General features: G+C 35.6%; 2 protein-coding genes across 4 annotated transcripts; one reads left to right on the plus strand and one right to left on the minus strand.

Moving 5' to 3' along the window:
• The first annotated feature begins 3,408 nt into the window (after positions 1-3,408).
• On the plus strand, positions 3,409-7,897 carry st3gal7 (ST3 beta-galactoside alpha-2,3-sialyltransferase 7). The gene is made up of 7 exons (XM_077236399.1): positions 3,409-3,526; positions 3,652-3,811; positions 3,966-4,086; positions 4,940-5,265; positions 5,377-5,563; positions 5,839-5,979; positions 6,592-7,897. Exons 2-7 carry the CDS (start codon positions 3,678-3,680, stop codon positions 6,826-6,828), a joined length of 1,146 nt encoding a protein of 381 aa, XP_077092514.1. The 5' UTR covers positions 3,409-3,526; positions 3,652-3,677; the 3' UTR covers positions 6,829-7,897.
• hps1 (HPS1 biogenesis of lysosomal organelles complex 3 subunit 1) lies at positions 7,097-16,776 on the minus strand. Of its 3 annotated transcripts, XM_077236397.1 has the most exons (19): positions 16,608-16,708; positions 16,476-16,508; positions 15,903-16,024; positions 15,668-15,802; positions 14,893-15,035; positions 14,623-14,731; positions 14,382-14,542; positions 14,193-14,292; positions 14,032-14,101; positions 13,846-13,901; positions 12,684-12,839; positions 12,238-12,417; positions 10,968-11,044; positions 10,733-10,864; positions 10,596-10,661; positions 10,337-10,481; positions 9,409-9,522; positions 9,235-9,317; positions 7,097-8,382 (listed from the first exon to the last, which is right to left on the minus strand). In XM_077236397.1, exons 3-19 carry the CDS (start codon positions 16,017-16,019, stop codon positions 8,220-8,222), a joined length of 2,007 nt encoding a protein of 668 aa, XP_077092512.1. In that variant the 5' UTR covers positions 16,020-16,024; positions 16,476-16,508; positions 16,608-16,708; the 3' UTR covers positions 7,097-8,219. The 3 variants fall into 3 exon arrangements, with proteins under 3 accessions (XP_077092512.1, XP_077092511.1, XP_077092513.1); XM_077236396.1 differs by lacking the exon at positions 16,476-16,508 and having other exon boundaries at positions 16,608-16,776; XM_077236398.1 differs by lacking the exons at positions 7,097-8,382; positions 9,235-9,317; positions 9,409-9,522; positions 10,337-10,481; positions 16,476-16,508 and having other exon boundaries at positions 10,520-10,661; positions 16,608-16,776.
• Between the last annotated feature and the right edge of the window lie 498 nt (positions 16,777-17,274).

The raw sequence follows: 17,274 nt of genomic DNA on the forward strand, positions 1-17,274 counted from the left end.
AATAAGCCCACCTCTATGTCTATACGCTGTTCTGGTGCTGAGATATAGGTTATTCATGTGTTTGTACGCTTGCTAGGGTACTCTTCATGGTTGCTAGGGTTTGCATACAGTTTAAGGGGTTGATATTTAAAGACTGTTTTCCAGTCTGGGTCGAAAAAGGTGAACTCTGTTTCTACAATGTTCTGGTGCTGAGATTTTTCTTGTTAATGTTGTTTAATTGGTTGCTAGGGTCCTGTAACTGGTTGCTACGGCATGGCTATGAAGTTGTTATGTCAGCCGCCGGACAAACATTGTATACCCGATCGCTTATAAATTTCATAGCACACCTCTTCTCAATAAACCGCTCTATATGACACCTCATTCATGGGTCTACGAGAAACGGTGCCGGAGGAGTAGCGTGCCAAAGTTTAAGTATGCACAATAACAATAGTGATGCCTTGCCTTGCCTTTGGCAAGCACCACAAATAACACGGCTGAATAAACAGAAATCGATCATCCGCAGGTGTAGACGATAATATAGTTATCATTAAAGTCATTCTTCCGGTAAACTGTAAACTGTAAGTTATTGTGGATTCTCAAAAAATAGGCATCTACACATTTCAGATAGTCATATCAATGTTTTTTTTTTCTTCTTAATTTTCAGCATTTGTTTAATGCCCTAAAGTCATTTTTTTTCTGATCTTTTTTATTTGGTTCAACACTCCTTAGGAAAATTGTATGTCACAGTGAAATCAAAATTGACAATTCTTATTTCTCAATTCTTAATATTGCAGTAAATCTTCCTCGTAATCTTTAATCAAAATAACTTTTCCCTCCCTCTTGCAGCACCATCTTTTCTCTGATGATGTGTTTACTGGCGTGAGGGTGGGGCAACCTGTCACTCACAGGAGATCGACCAATAGCAAACCACAACCATCTAATCAATTCCTGATGGACAAAATCAAGTCCAGCCTTTCATTTTTTATTGTTCAAGAAGTTGTTTCACTCGTATATACCTCAAAAGGGAATAATTTTTTATTATAGACTTTCATGTCGCTTCATTCCGACTTTATTGGAGATATCGATTATGCTTCAAGTATCAAGTTTATCTCAGACTCGTACAATTTTCATCCATTCATTAACAGTCTGATCTCTGCTGTCGATTTTGTTCCCCACTCACCTGAATGTTTACAACTCTTTGATTGACACATTCATTTCCCTGTTCTGCCCCCAACAAGGTTCATCCACGACCAAAATCCCCAACTTTCGTGCCCGAGCTTGATGCTTCAAAACAATTTCAATAGAAGACAAAACAAACTTTCTCAGACTGGTACTTCCCAGACTTAATACAAATAAAATATATAGAAAATGATCAAAATGAGAAATTAATTATTTTAATTAGACTGTACCTTCTTCCGTTTATGGCCGTCGCCCATAGGATGCTCTCGTCCATTATAAGGGAAAAAAAGTATAAAAAGAACTTCACCCAGAGTGTTTTCAAGTCGCAAACTTTCACAAATAACCGTGTAAAAATCCCGCCGTTAAGAGCATACCTGCTGGACTGAGATCTGAACTGGTCTTATAGCTCACAGCGGAATGTAAAGCCATGTCAGGCCCGGTGTGACAGCTGTGGACAGGAGCTGGATCACACACAAACACACAACATGAGCTCACCGTTTGTTCTGTGCCATCCACCTCAAGAGGCCTGCCCTCTGCCACACTCTGGGAGTCCAGTTTTACAAGAATCACGACCCAAAAAATACCCTGTTTTGTAGATTATGTTATTTATAAGTGGTTCATTAGTGTCAAGTGATACCTCGTAAATACCTCCTAGTTTCAAAGAACGCCTGTTAACACACAATGTCCAATCACGGTATGGCATTCTGGAACATCCTGTTGGTTGTACATTTGCACGAATGCACACAAATGTCTTACTATGATTAAGTGTTTTTGATATACAGTTTGTGTTTGAGGGAAGAACAGATGTAAAAGGTTGTAAAGGTGAGATCAAGTTGAAATTTTCAATAAAACTATCATCATTTGACAAAAAAAACAACTGAACCAAACGTTGAGAAACAGCAAATAATCATGTACACTTCCAATGGTTTGTTTGATTTCATAACAATGCAATCATGCTGTTCAAGTCCTTCAACTGACGTTAAGCAGTAACAGTGTTTTATATATATATATATATATATATATATATATATATATATATATATATATATATATATATATTATAAAGCAAATAAAGATTTACTGCTGATGCATGCACTTTTTTTCGTCTTTTTTGTTATGACACAATCATTTTAAGAAATGCTGCCATTTATAATGTTTTCCTTTACTTATGTTTAATGGTGTTTACTGCTGTCAGCTTTACTGAGATCCTGATTGTTTTGTTTTTTTTGTCCCAGATATTGTTTTTTAGGGGGCAGTAGATTTTTAGTTTTTCTTTTTGCATTCAATTTATGAAAAGTGAAATTAAAGGCCTACTGAAGTGCCTTGAAACGCACAGCATTATTCAATGTGTCGATGTCCCCCATTCACCATGTAGAAAATAGTAAATGTGACCAATTTTAGCTGCAGCTTCAGCATCTATTTATAATGAAGGGGGCAAAATCATTGATCCATATTGGTGGAGGTGAGAGACTGTAGGTTTTGAATGCTTATTTCTTCTGAATGCGAATTTTTGAAGCAAAATTGTTTTGAAAATTCATTGTTTGAAGCACACCAGCTTATAGATAACAGTAAGGCAAACATTGATGCTAAAAGCCAAGTTAACTTCAATTTTGATTTCATGGGGACTTTAAAGATACTTTTACATTGTTACAAAATATTTCTATTTTAAAAAGAATCCCCAAAAATGCATCACAGTTTCCACAAAAATATTAAGCAGCTCAACTGTTTTCAACATTGATAATAATAATAATAATAAGAAATGTTTCATGAGCAGCAAATCAGCGTATTAGAATGATTTCTGAAGGATCATGTGACACTGAATACAACTACAGTATTTGAGGACGAGTCAAACAGTATAATGTCTGTTAAATATTCAGCTTTGCCATCAGAGGTATAAATTTCATTTACAACTCATTTCATCAAACATTTTAGGCATCAAAACTTAATCGAGTTCATTCAGATTTATTTGACATAAATACCCTGATTGAGCAGAAAAGTCATGCTATAACTGAGAAAGAAAAGCCAATAAAGTCTGTGTACTTATGTTTAGTTATTAAGATTTTTTTATTTTTTTTTGCTTTCAGCAACAGCTGTACATGCTGTCTAAAGCACTTTTGAACTGCTGATGTTAGGCATGGTATCAAACATTTTCAAAAATGGCAGTGTGTGGCTGTTTAAACAGTAGATATACAATGCGAAGCCTCTAGACAGGTGAATGATTAACTGTGAGGAGGGATCAGACTGAGACAAAACACACTCACAACACAGCAGCGGATGAAAGGGACAAAAGCGCAGCTCAAATTAAATACAACAAAGACATGTTTTTATCTTTACACCTGAAAGAAGAAGACAGCACCTGACATAAGAGGTAAGAAACAACATTTACAAAGGCATAAAGTATTCAAATGTGCTGTGAATGAAGGCTGTAGAACATTGAGAACATGCAAGCAAAGTATGACTCCTGTTGTAATTAGTATTACTAATAACTACCAGGCGTATTTGGGAACTGGCAGGAAAAAATGGTGACTCTGAAACACTTGAGTGTTAATGATAATGACGAAGACAGCGTTTCTCTGTTACCGGAAGCCAGAAGCTCGGACAGCACAACCAGCCAGCAACACAGGGCAGAGTCCAGGGAACTGTTCCTCAGCCGGTGGGTTTGAGCGAGATAAGCACTGACACCACGGAAACATGCTTGCCATTCACATGCTTCACTGGAGATTTAGAGACGCATTCCATTCAAACCAATGAAGCACACCTAGCATGAGCTTTTAAAACACCATAAGTCTGCTGTTTTGTGATTTCAGGAGGAACAACTTAATTTTAAGCATTGTTCTGTTGTTGAGCTGTTACTCTGCACTTCTGGTTCCTGCGTATCTGCCAACTCCAGAGCCCACCTGGACTAATGACAGTTCTGCTGAAACTCTGGTACTGTAATTCACTGTTTCACCGTATGAAGCTAATGAGATGTGCGCCAGTTTGTAGGATCTGTGACTTGACCTGTCCCTTAAGCCTAGTCCCAGACTAAAATGCATGTTTGAGCTGTTTTAACTCAAAGCATCTGCAACTGACAATATTAAAATACTTCTAAAATGTAATTAATTATATTGATGACATGCCGAATTTTCAGTCTTCATGTCACATGATCCATCAGACCCTTCATTCTAAAATTCTGATTTGGTTTGTGAATTGTGCTGCTTAATAAAAATGTGTCATGGTTTCCATGAAAAAATTATTTGATGAATAGAAAGGCCAGAAGAACAGCATTTATCTGACTTTTTTTTTCTAACATAAAGTAGTCTTTACTATCAGTTTTTAATCAACTAATCCCCTTATGTTTCGAAACGTTCACACAGAAAACAGTTAATTTAAATTGTAATAATATTCACAATATTACTGTTCATACTTTATAATCATTTTGATCAAACGAGAGCGCATAAGAGACTTTGAAAACACTTTAAAAATAATTACTGAACCTTTAGAATCATCAGATCCTTCATTCTAATATTCTGAGTTGCTGCTCGACAAACATTTCGTATTATTTTCAATGTTGAAAACAGTTGAGCTGCTTAACATTTCTGTGCAAACCATAATACAATTTATTCTTAATAAATAAAATGATTTCTTAATTTAATCTTAATTTCTTACAAACTTTTAAACAGTATATATTTGCAAATAAATAACATACCATAATTATTTAGAATAAGGTATAATAAAGTACAAAGCGATATGTATCTTTGCTACTGCAAGGTGTCTGAAGGCTCATTTGTACACATCTCAGGCTCTGCTGAATCAGTCAGCGGCTCTGCTGTCTCGGTCATGTCGCAGTGGCTGGAGTGTGGAGAGGGTGATGACGCTGCCTACTCCTGCTGGGCTGCTGAAGATCCCCGTGTTCCTGGAGAATTGCACACAGGACTGGGCACTGCCTCCTCCTCTGGGTCTTCAAGGTAGTGAGGAGATGGTGGCACAGGCCCTGAAAACTTTGCCTTATACTGGATTACCTACTGGCGCAGAGACCTGCAGGAGATGCGTGGTGGTCGGAAGCGGTGGCATTTTACGTGGCAAAAATCTTGGACCTCATATAGACCAATACAACATTATCATTAGGTTAGTACATTAACAAACACATATGGGTGAGGTGTTACAGTGTCAATGATGCATATTAACTTGCCTGAACTAATTGTATCGATATTAATATTTGAATCTTCATACTTACAGAGTGAACAATGCTCCAGTATTTGGATTTGAGAGAGACGCTGGCTCTAGAACTACCATTCGGCTTATTTATCCGGAAGGGGCTCCTTCCCTGTCACATGAATACGATAATACTGAAATGGTGGCTTTGGTTGCGTTCAAGAGCTTGGATATAGCATGGCTCATCTCTGTAGTAACCAAGGAACCTTTGGTGAGTAATGTTAGAAGGTTTTCAGGAGGGACATTCTCATTTTAGAGAGCATTTTGTTGGACAAAGATTTGTATACACCTTTGAGTGCAGGATGAGTCATCAATTTTTGTGAAACAGAGGGACTGTGGATATTAAATGTTTTTGTCATCTCTTATTTTTAGGCTATAGCACACCTAACAGAAATGGCCTAAAAAAACTGAAATGGGAATATAGCCTAATTGTTTACAAGAACAGTGTTGTCCAAGGAGTCAATGTCTGTCCCTGTCTTTTTGAAGAGTTGGTGGTCTAAATTGTGGTTCTGGAAGCACGTAATAGACACGATACCTCTTCAACCAGAAAATGTTCGCATCCTGAATCCTGAAATCGTGTACAGGACAGGACAAGTGCTGCAAACCTATGCAGAGCATCAGAAAAAGGTCAGAACTGAGATACTTTTTCAATTGTGCAAACTCAAAACTTTGAATTCAAAAGATTACTAAATAGATTGTTGCTCCTAAAACATGCATGCACGCACTCACGCGCACACACACACACACAGCACTGTTCAAAAGTTCGGGGTCTGTAAGATTTTTTTTTTAAAGTTTTTGAAAGAAATTATGCTTACCTGAATTTATTTGATCAAACATAGATTAAAACAGTAATATTGTGAAATGTATTTCAATTCAAAATAACTGTTTATTTCTTTGTTTATTACATTTTCAAATGTAATTTATTCCTGTGATGGCAAAGCAGCATCATTACTCCAGTCTTCAGTGTCACATGACCCTTCAGAAATCATTCTTAATATGCTGATTTGGTGCTCAGAGCAAATGTCGTCTTATTATGTTGTGCTGCTTAATATTTTTGTAGCAACCTTTTTTTTTTTCGGTATTATTTGTCGAATAGAATGTTCAAAAGAACAACATTATTTGTTACATTATAAATTCTTTACTAATTCAATTAAATGTGTCCTTGACACATGAGACTCCTGCTAAATGTTTTGCTGCTAGCATTGTTAACTGAAGTCAGTTTTATATGTTGTCTGTTAGATGGTGCCGACCCTGGGTATAACTGCAATAGTTCTGGCCCTGCAGATGTGTGATGAGGTGAGTTTAGCTGGATTTGGATACAACCTCCAGCACCCTGGAGCTCTGCTGCATTACTATGGGTCTCTCCGCATGGACTCCATGAGGGCACAGGTGGTTCACGATGTCAGCGCTGAGACCATCTTACTGCGGGAGCTGGTTAAAGCCGGAGCGGTGCGAGACCTCACAGGGGCATTGTGATGACGGCAGAGACTCTGAAACGGCTACATGTAGACGTTAAAAGAAATGACAAAAACACAGACCTGTTGGAAGACAACAGGATCGATCTTATTAATCTCAGGGTAAAATGTCCTAAATTGTGTAATTTTGGGGTGAAATACGACAGGCATTACCCAATAACATAATATACAAACAAATGCATTTAAGTAAGTGAAAATGACAACTAAAATTAAAACCAAAGCTAATATAATATACATTTAAATATAGCTTCATTAAAGATGACAAGAGATTTATTCAGATAAATTATTATTTAATATTTATTTATCTTGGAAAACTGATTACATAGTGTAAAAACATTTTTTAACAGAACATTACATATATCCAAACAATACTGTATCCAAATATAAATTACAGATTTGTGTTTGAGTGTGATAATCGGTCCTGTAAAATATCACATTATATTTTTAAATCATAAAGCAGTGGGTTAAAAACAAACACACTTTCCTTATCAATGTACTTCGTCTTTAACGTAATCTCTGAACTAAAATTTAAATAGTGAATATTTTGTTGCAACACAATCATTAATTACAGTTAAAAAAAGTGCTGACATTATGGAAGGAGAGAATTCATCTGCTATAGCAATACAATGGATATGTTTGATGGCAGGATAAATAAATTGTTATTTTCCTTTTTAAGAATTAGATGTGTATTTCAGCTTTAACTTTACAACCATTTTTTGTAATGTACAACGTTTTTACTAAATTACTAATTCGTTGATTAATAAAGGTAGGGTTGTCAATTTCAGAGAGGTTAGCAACAGCAAGCTGGCTTTAAACACATAAGATCCCACCTTCCCTTCAAAGTATCTCCAAAGCAAAATTAATAATTGATTATCTTTACAACGGAGCTGAATTAACACTGAACTTCAGCTAAACAATGACACTATTTTCTTTAAGTGCTGCAGTACAGCCAAAATTAACTGTTTCACTGAATCATTTTCCTGTTATCACTGTAAAGCTGCTTTGAAACAATCTGTATTGTATAAAGCACTATATAAATAAAGGCGACTTGACTTGACTTTTAAAAAAAAGTGTTTCCTATAGTATTTGGTCCTGGTTTCACAAAAATATTTGCTAAATAACAGACACATTTTCGTATTACGAGCACCTTAAGAATGTCTGTTTCTCACTGTACACTTGCAACCTACATTCAGTTCATTAAAAGCAGAAGAAATGCAATGTTTAGTTTCCCGGCACAATATTTTCTGCAGTTACCTGAAATGAAATAAGAAGTACTGTACTTGCGCAGAAAGTACAGAAAACTCTCCACATAGATTATAGCTCATGCAGCAACAGAAGAAAGAGAGCACGGCTGCAGGGAGCATATTCCTCTGACTCTGAGGACCGTGTTGGTCACAGGAGCGGGATACGGGTGGGCTCCCACAGCTTGCGGGCCAGCTGACTGCAGTGCTGAAGAATATATTCATTGGGGATTACACCCAGATGCACAGTCAGCAGTTCATAACACTTCACCACTTCATTCTGATGTCTCTTGCTGTAATACCGCAGCAGTTTCCTATGACACAGTAAGAACAGAACAGAAAAAGTTCAGCTTCTTATCACCTGGCAATGACCTAGAAACCATTGAAAACACTGTAGCATCTGCCTATTAACAACCACTGAGAACACTACAGCAACTTCTAGCAGAGTCCACTTCCATTCAATCTTACATGGCTACTTTTAAATAGAATAATTATGTACAATAACCCTCAAACTGACCCTTTTTAAAAAGCCCCAATTATACTATTTTAAAGATTCCTAATTTTATTTTTTAGGTCTCCTACAATAGATTTACAAGCATCCAAGGTAGAAAAAACACTTGAATTTTATCATAGTATAAATTTGCAGCTTCACATCTTTGATCAAAGTGGGTGAAATGGTTCAATAAAGGACCAAACTCAAAACCCCTCTTTTCTGCAAGCCTATTCTGAATTTCAGCTGCAGATCTTCCTCAGCACAACACGAACCAAACTCTTCCAGGCCTCAGATACAACTACAGTGTTTGAGGACGAGTCAAACTAGACTCGTTCTAGGCAGCCAATGAAGACCATAGGGTGGCATTATGCTAATCTGTTACAAAACTACATAGGTTCATGTACTGTAGGAAGTGAGACTTGAATTACTGATGACAGTTAAGAATCAGTTCTTTCTTTTAGGAGACAATAACTTCATTTATTGTGCACTTTGATCTTTGTAACTTTCCAGACCTTTTACATTCACAAACAGCTTTACTACACACTGTATGAAAGGTAATATCTGAAAGAGCTGAATAGGGGCACTTTAAACTCTTAGACAAGGTGTTGTCAAATCATTCTGAATGATAAATATGCTTCAAACTGCAAGTGATGTCCTTGTTTCTATGTCTTACTTATAATAATCACAGGTGAGCATTCCTATTGGAGCGGTGTCATCTGGGAAACTGGGTATATCTATCACTTCCAGTTTGTAACCCTGTCAAAACAAGATTTCAACCTGATCACCACATATAACTTTCATTATATGTATTATAGTAAATGTAAAGAAGATGCAAGCTACCATTTACCGTTTCATTTTCAAACCACAAAAAGTAACAGTAGAAATAATCCCCATCTCGGAGTGTGACGGTGGCGTAACCCTTGTGTAGGTATCGCCGTGTTGTAGCCACAAGACTCCAAACCTGCACAGGTTCATGATGAGATTAGTATATCACCAGTTACTAATGAAAAATATACAGTATTGTTATATAATATACAGTAAAGTTTAGGATTGTAATATTTGATTAAAAATACCGCAAAAAACAGAAATACTATAAAAATATTTTTACAAATAACTTTTCTATTTTAAAATGTAATTTATTCCGATGGATGGCAAAGTTGAATTTTCAGAATCATTACTCCAGTATTCAGTCACATGATCCTTCAGAAATCATTTTAATATGCTGATTTGCTGCTCAAGAAATATTACCTATTATTATTATTATTATTATTATTATTATTATTAACGTTGAAAACAGTTCGGCAGCTTAAAAATGTAGCACGGTTTCCACAAAAAATATTTTATGGATTCTTTAATGAATAGAAAGTTCAAAAGAACAGCATTTATTTTAAATAGAAATATTCTGTATAAATATATAAATGACTTTACTGTCACTGTTCAATCTAATGTGTAAAATAAAAGTATAAATTCAACAAAAAAATTGAATGGTAGTGTACATTAAAACCTAATGAAAAATGTCCTTAAAAGTCTATATACTTTTATTTAGGGAGAGTATATATTATATATATAAACATTTGTTATTATTCTTTATTTAATTTTGATTTTATGAAATCTTTTTCAGCTTTTGACAACAGTCAGTATCTCTACTGAAGAATATTTAATCAATTTCATTTATACTGATATAACAATACATAGAAACAAACAGCTACATTTACTTATACAAAAACATTTCATGATTTGATACACTGCATGATGGGCTAGACACACAAAAACACCTTGTTCTTTATGAAGTCAGCAAGAGGTCCCTTTCCGAGCTCAGAGACGGTGCGATCCGTCACATTTAGGGAAGGCGCTATCATTTGACCACTTGAACGATCCACGTAGATAAAGTGGATGAGACCAGGAAACTCGTCCAGGTATGTGAGACCATGGTTAAAGTCTATCACAATGTCACAACAGAAGAAGATTGATTTCTAGATAGATGCCTTCCTGGCAACTACTGATCCAAAAGACTCAATGTTGAAAAAAGGATATGACACCATTGTGATATTTCGTTTGCTTTTCACCAGCAGAAAATCCTTCCAGTCCATCAACTTCTCTCTGCAACAAATGTGAAAGACAGTTAAAAGTGACTCAAAATGAGTACTTTAGAAGTATCGGTTCATACATACTGGACCATGTTCAGAGCTCGTTCTTGCAGATGAGGAGCCAATCGCTGACTGCTGCCCATGCATTCAGCTGCAAAAAACTGCCTGTACACACTACACAACTGAGTCTTCATGTTTCGACAAGAGGGCAGCAAACTGCAACAATACATAAAACATCAAATGGGTGAATTAAGCCACATCCAACAGAGAAAAGACCGTTTTTGTTTCATTTTGTCAATAACAAAAAAACAGCACTCACTCCCTTGTGAATCCAGATCCAGATCTGGTGAAGGCCTTGCCCTTAAAATCTGTCCACACATTTTGGAGATGGGAAGTCTGAACACATTAAAAAAAAAAATTCTATTATAGCGACAACATTCCACTATTTCTGGTCAATGCAATTCAAAGACTTTTCCTGGATTATCCAATTACTGGATAAAAACTAATTATGGAGATTGCTGGGGATAATTTGATAATATATATATATATATATATATATATATATATATATATATATATATATATATATATATATATATATATATATATATATATATATTATATTTGTGAGGTGGTAATTCTTGGAATTGATAGATTTAAATGAATTTAAATATATATTTTAGTGTGCAAATGTCTCCAGTAGGACAAAAAAAGAAATTAGATTAGAATATGACACACCAATGAATAAATTGCATTAATGTAGTATTTTAGTGCAGAGCATAACTTTCCATTCATAAGTTTGGGGTCAGAAAGTTTATTTTAAGAAGAATGCATTAAGTTGATTAAACGTGACAGCAAATACTTTTACTCTGTTACAAATAAAAATTATATTTTAAAGAAATTCTGTGCTTTTGAACTTTCTACTCATAGAATCAACAAGTATCACAGTTTCTAGAAAAATATTAAGCAGCACAACTGTTTTCAACATTCATAATAATAAGAAATGTTTCTTGAGTACCAAATCAGCATATTAGAATGATTGAAGGATCATGTGACACTGAAGACTGGAGTAATGATGCTGAAAATGCAGCTTTGCCATCACAGGAACAAATTAAATATTAAAATATATTCAAATATATTTGTAATATTATTTCACAATATTACTGTTTTGACTGTATTTTTGATCGAATAAATACCGCCTTGGTAAGCGTAAGAGACTTCTTTTAAAAAACATCATGTCAATCCAAAACTTTTGTATGGTAGTGTCACAAAAAACCACCACATTCACCTTTTATTTTTTAATTTTTTTTAATGATTATAATAATAAAGCAATTTCAAATGTAGTTAAAGAACAAGTTTTCATTTTCATGATTTGTGTTTTAATAATAATAAAAAAAAACATTTTAGCAAAAGATTGTTACTAAATGAACTGAATGAAAAAGCACTAAATGAACCATTAATGCAATTATTCAGAATTGAAATCCTATGCAGAATCACTGAGTCCCTCATGAGTCCTAATGAAAACACAGTGTAAAGTGGATCTGACAGTGTGCAAAGAGTGTGTGCTCGGTTCAGATGTCCACACTGACCTGAATGTCCATGCTGGCCCAGGCTTTGATTAACTTCTCCAGTCTGCCCCGCTGCTCCTGGACAGAGGGCTGACCCCGTGTGGCCGCGGACCCTTCATGCCCCTCACACAACCTCTTCTCCAGCTTCACAAAGGCTTCCAGAAAGTAGTAAACAGATATTGCCACATGACTGTTGGGGATCTATTGAGAAGCAAGACAAATTAGCTGGGAACTTTACATGTTTGTTTAAAACCTACATGCTCATGTTATTCAGTATGATTTGAGAATGATCATCTTGTGCTTCAATGGAATGGAATCATAGCCTATACAAATGTGCTTATTTATAAGTAGAATAAATATGTCTAATAATGTATAAACATGACTAATCGAGGAAGATGCAATGTAACTTTTCTTTGCTTTAGTGGTCTGATAATATACAGAATGCATGAAATTCAGAAAGACTTCACCTTGGTGAGCAACACTAGTGTGATTCCAGGCCAGAGAGACAGGCAATACATGGAGTGAGGCATCATGGGACACTCTTTGGCTTCCAGGAATACTCTGAATGGGGCTGAGGGGTCAGGGGTTGGAACTTCAAGAGTTTTCAGACTGTCCTCAGCCATCTAAAATCATAAGAATATGTGAAAAACCTCTCTATAAATACACATTTTACATCATACACTACCGTTCAAAAGTTTGGAGTAAGTAAGATTTATGTTATTAAAAGAAGATCATTATCTTCACCAAAAATACAGTAAAAACAGTAACAGTGTGCAAATATTACAAATTAAAACAACTGTTTTCTATTGAATATATTTTAAAATGTAATTTATTCCTGTGATGCAAAGCTGACTTTTCAGCATCATTACTCCAGTCTTCAGTGACATACAATCCTTCAGAAATCATTTGAATATGCCGATTTGATACTCAATAAACATTTCTTATTATTATCAAAGTTGAAAACAATCGTTTAATATTTTGAATTTTTTTGTTGAAACTTTTCAGGATTCTTTGATAAATAGAAAGTTCAAAAGAAAGTTAAGGGTAAAAATATTATATAATGTATATGGCTGAAGAACACACACACACACGTTTATATTATATTTAATTTATATTTTATAAAATGTTTTTGACAACATTTTCTCTCTTAAACTTCCTTTAGATATTCTAATATTCTGATTTGGTGCTCAAGAAACATTTTATTATTATTATTAGTAGTAGTAGTAGTAGGAGTTGTTGAAAAGGTTTGTGCTGCTTAATGTGTAACGTTTAAAGAACAGCATTTATTTAAAATAGAAATATTTTCTAACATTATAAATGCCTTTACTCTTATTTTTGATAGTCATTTTAATGCATCCTTGATTAATTAAAGTATCAAATTCGTGCAAAAAATAATGTAAAGTCCCCCTGTAGTCAATACTTTTATCCCTTAAAACTCATCTTTGATCACCAAAATGACATATTTAAAAAATGTTAAAAAAATAGTCATGCCTTAAAATTGCTTGAATGTAACTCTACACCCATGCTTCATTTATTATACGCAGATCCATGAATATACAAATGAGATTATATTACATTAGATCATATTACTTTTAGGACAGCAGAGATGGACAGGAACAAATAGCTCACCTGAACATCAGGATCTACAAACTGGAAGACAGGAGGACTGTCACCTCTCGGTCGGACTACGCATTAAAAACACAAATACGCAGCTTGTATTTATACAACACTTACCACTTTTGCTGCATTTCAAAGTTTTAGTGAACATGTCTGAATGTCATCGCATTACACACAAAGTCTACTGATTTCTATCACCTGATTCCCGTTCAGGAGGAGAGGGCTCTGGTGTGTAGAATACATCAGGAACTGAACTGCTCTCGAACTCCTAAATATACAGAAAATACTGTCAGGGCACAATGCTAAATAAAACACTGTGAGATATCAACAAGCGCTATCAAAGACAAGACATATCAAACCTCAGGAGTGTCATCTTGGTCGATGTTGCTGGGGTAGAGATCCTGCACGAGGATGATCAGAGCCAGGAGATCAGAGGGGTTTAGACTGCTGGCATTTCGACTGCACAAAGAGTTTCAAAATTCTCTATAGCTTCCTTCTGATTTATTTTGTGGTCAAAACATCATCTTCTCCACCAGCGTTTGCTGTACCTGGAGTAGAAGGCCAGCAGTTTGGTGTGCACCAGTATGAAGGCGTGCAGCACCTCCTCTCCTGCCCTGTCCATGTTACTGTTGATCTGCTGCACCAGCCGACGCTCCAGAAACTCGATGCACTGCTCACAAAGGGTCGGGTGGATCAACCTTTCCACAGCCTGAACAGAGGCAGAGAACTAGTCATGTGTGAACAAACTAAACCTAGCATACAACTAATAAAAACAGCACTTGCACACACCTCCACTAAAAAGCTTTGGTCGTGCTGTTGTAAGCGGCTGTACGTTTCCAGGAGGCTTTGTAGTTTCTTCCATAACCGGTTCCTTTGCTCAGTCTCTTGAGGGCGCAATCTGACAAATAAATTTGAATATATGAAAGAGTCCGTTAAAAATGCTTTTGTTTGTGCGGGTTTAAGATCAAAGTCAAAAAATAATAACATGAAGTGAAATGCAATGAGACTAGTTATACTAATCTACAATATGACATATGTTGAACAAAGTGCAGTTCTCACTCTTTCCTCAAGAGGGCCCCGCTAAGCGTCACCATCCCAAACATGATTTCTGTGAGTTTCTTCATCACATAGATCTTTCTCTTCAAATCCTCTTCGGTCTCATCTCCATCTCCATTCACAGCGATGTATAGACATTCCTCAAACTGCACGATAGAAAGCACAAGTGTCATGTTGGTGGCAGATGTGACATGAGAACTGGAAAAATACATAGAATTTCTTGAAAGAGGGTTTATATGTTAAATTCATACTGATACTGAACGAGGGTGATTAAAGTGACTTTGAACGTGGCTGGTTTGAGTATTTCAGAAACTTCCTGAGCTACCGGTTTTCACACAGAACCATCACTAGGGTTAACAGAGAATGATCAGAAAAAGAAAAAATATCCAGTGAGAGGTAGTTTGGTGGGCGAAAATGCCTAGGAGAATGGTCAAAGTGGTTCGAGCTGATAGGAAGGCAACAGTAACTCAAATAGAGTCTGCTTTAATGTCGCTACTTTTTACTGTTAAAAAGCGTTAACTTTGACAGACCTAAATTCAACACAAGAGATTTTCATCACACACAATACGAGTTGCAGTCTGATTTGTTTTTCTGTGCCCTTTTGACTGACAGGATATAATCAGTCCTGATCATCGGCTGTTTTTAAACAATAATGGCTTTTAATTTTTGGCCAATACATAGGTGCATCCCTCAAAACATCTATATTAAAATATATAAAACATATTTAAAGAATAGATCAGATTAGATCAGATGATACCTTCATTCTGCTGTGGTTTACCTGATGCAGAACATAGATATGATTGTTTTCGGTGTTGAAGGAGGTGTAATTGTCCCCGAGTCGGTCCACCATGGTGCTACAGGAGATGATGATGGGTGCGAAGAGAGTGTTGATGCTGTCTTCAAAAGCGGGCAGCTAAGAACACGTAAAAAAACAATAATCATATTAATAATGTCTCATGCATGCATATTAAAATTTATTTGAACATAAAATGTCAAACAGCATTAATTCTCACTCCTTCTCCTTCCTCCTGGGAAACAACATACTGATCCTGAATCCGCTGCTCGAACTCGTTGTCAGTCCAGTAGAATAAAACCTCTGCGCTCTCATTGGCCACCAGTAGACACTTCATTTTACCTGAACACAAATGCAGTTATTATAAGAATAGTTCATATTATTCACACGGTGCATAACTCTCTAACATGGCTTTGTATAAATCTCAGTCTTTCATAAACCTCTTAATGCAACGAAGTTAGTCAAGAAAATCATAATTTACAGTCCTAATCATTTGTAATTCCAACAAAACAGAAAACAAATACTTTAGAAAACAGTTCCTCTAGGGCCAGTATGACTTCTAATGGGATAAACGCTTCTGTAAGACACCAAAAATAACTCAAAGACAATCTTTAAGAAATAATAATAATTTAAAAAAAGCATAATGCTCACCATGCAGCTTCCTTAAACAGTTCAGTAGTAGTAATTGTGTAAATACAATACAATATACAATACAATATAATACAAACAAGTTAACGACTACACAGTTAACGACTACACAATAGGATGATACTCGTGCAGTAGAAGCCCAAACCTCTCAGTTCCTCCAGAATGAAACTGACGATAGCTGGTGCTTAATTCACACACAAAAAAACATATAAAGTTCAAGTAAAAACTTTTTCCACTAAACTTCTTACCAGTTTACGTATCAACAGAGTAAACTTACAATTTTAGTTGTTCGCATCTAGAACAGAAGGGTATCATTGCGGCCGAAATCCTGAGCCAGTTCAATAATCACAGCACAACAAACAGTTTGACAGATTAAACTAAACTGCAGTAGCGCTTCCGTGATGTGTGTGCGTGTGCGCGCGCTCGAGTCACGTGATTTGATGATCACCGGCGCGAGCGCGCGTCACGTCTGAAATTCAGATCATGTGCGTCGGATCTGCAGGCAGCGCGTGATTCTTTATTGGTCATTCATTTAATGAACTCATTCATACTTTCTTTCTTTCTTTCTTTCTTTCTTTCTTTCTTTCTTTCTTTCTTTCTTTGTTAAAATACTACCATTAGTTATAATAAAATAATCTGGAATTAATTAAAGTGATTAAAAACATGACTGACTCATGACTGAATGATGCTGCAATCAATAAAATTACATTTAACAATATATATGTACCACCCTATAATTATATCTTCCAATTTTGTTTTAGTGACTCCAAAACTAGTAGCCCTGCTATGCTACAGACACACATGAAATTGGTTGGTTAACTTAAAAAAGTTAAAAAAGTAAGTTAAGTTTGCCTTCATTTTTTGGTTTAATAAACAGAAACTCAAAATCTGAACCACATTAATTATCTAAGATAAATTATTTGACAAAAGAAATAAAGTTGTGA

Source organism: Siphateles boraxobius, unplaced genomic scaffold, assembly GCF_051911475.1.
Source record: "Siphateles boraxobius isolate OS27281-9 unplaced genomic scaffold, OSU_SipBor_1 20, whole genome shotgun sequence".
NCBI lineage: Eukaryota > Metazoa > Chordata > Actinopteri > Cypriniformes > Leuciscidae > Siphateles > Siphateles boraxobius.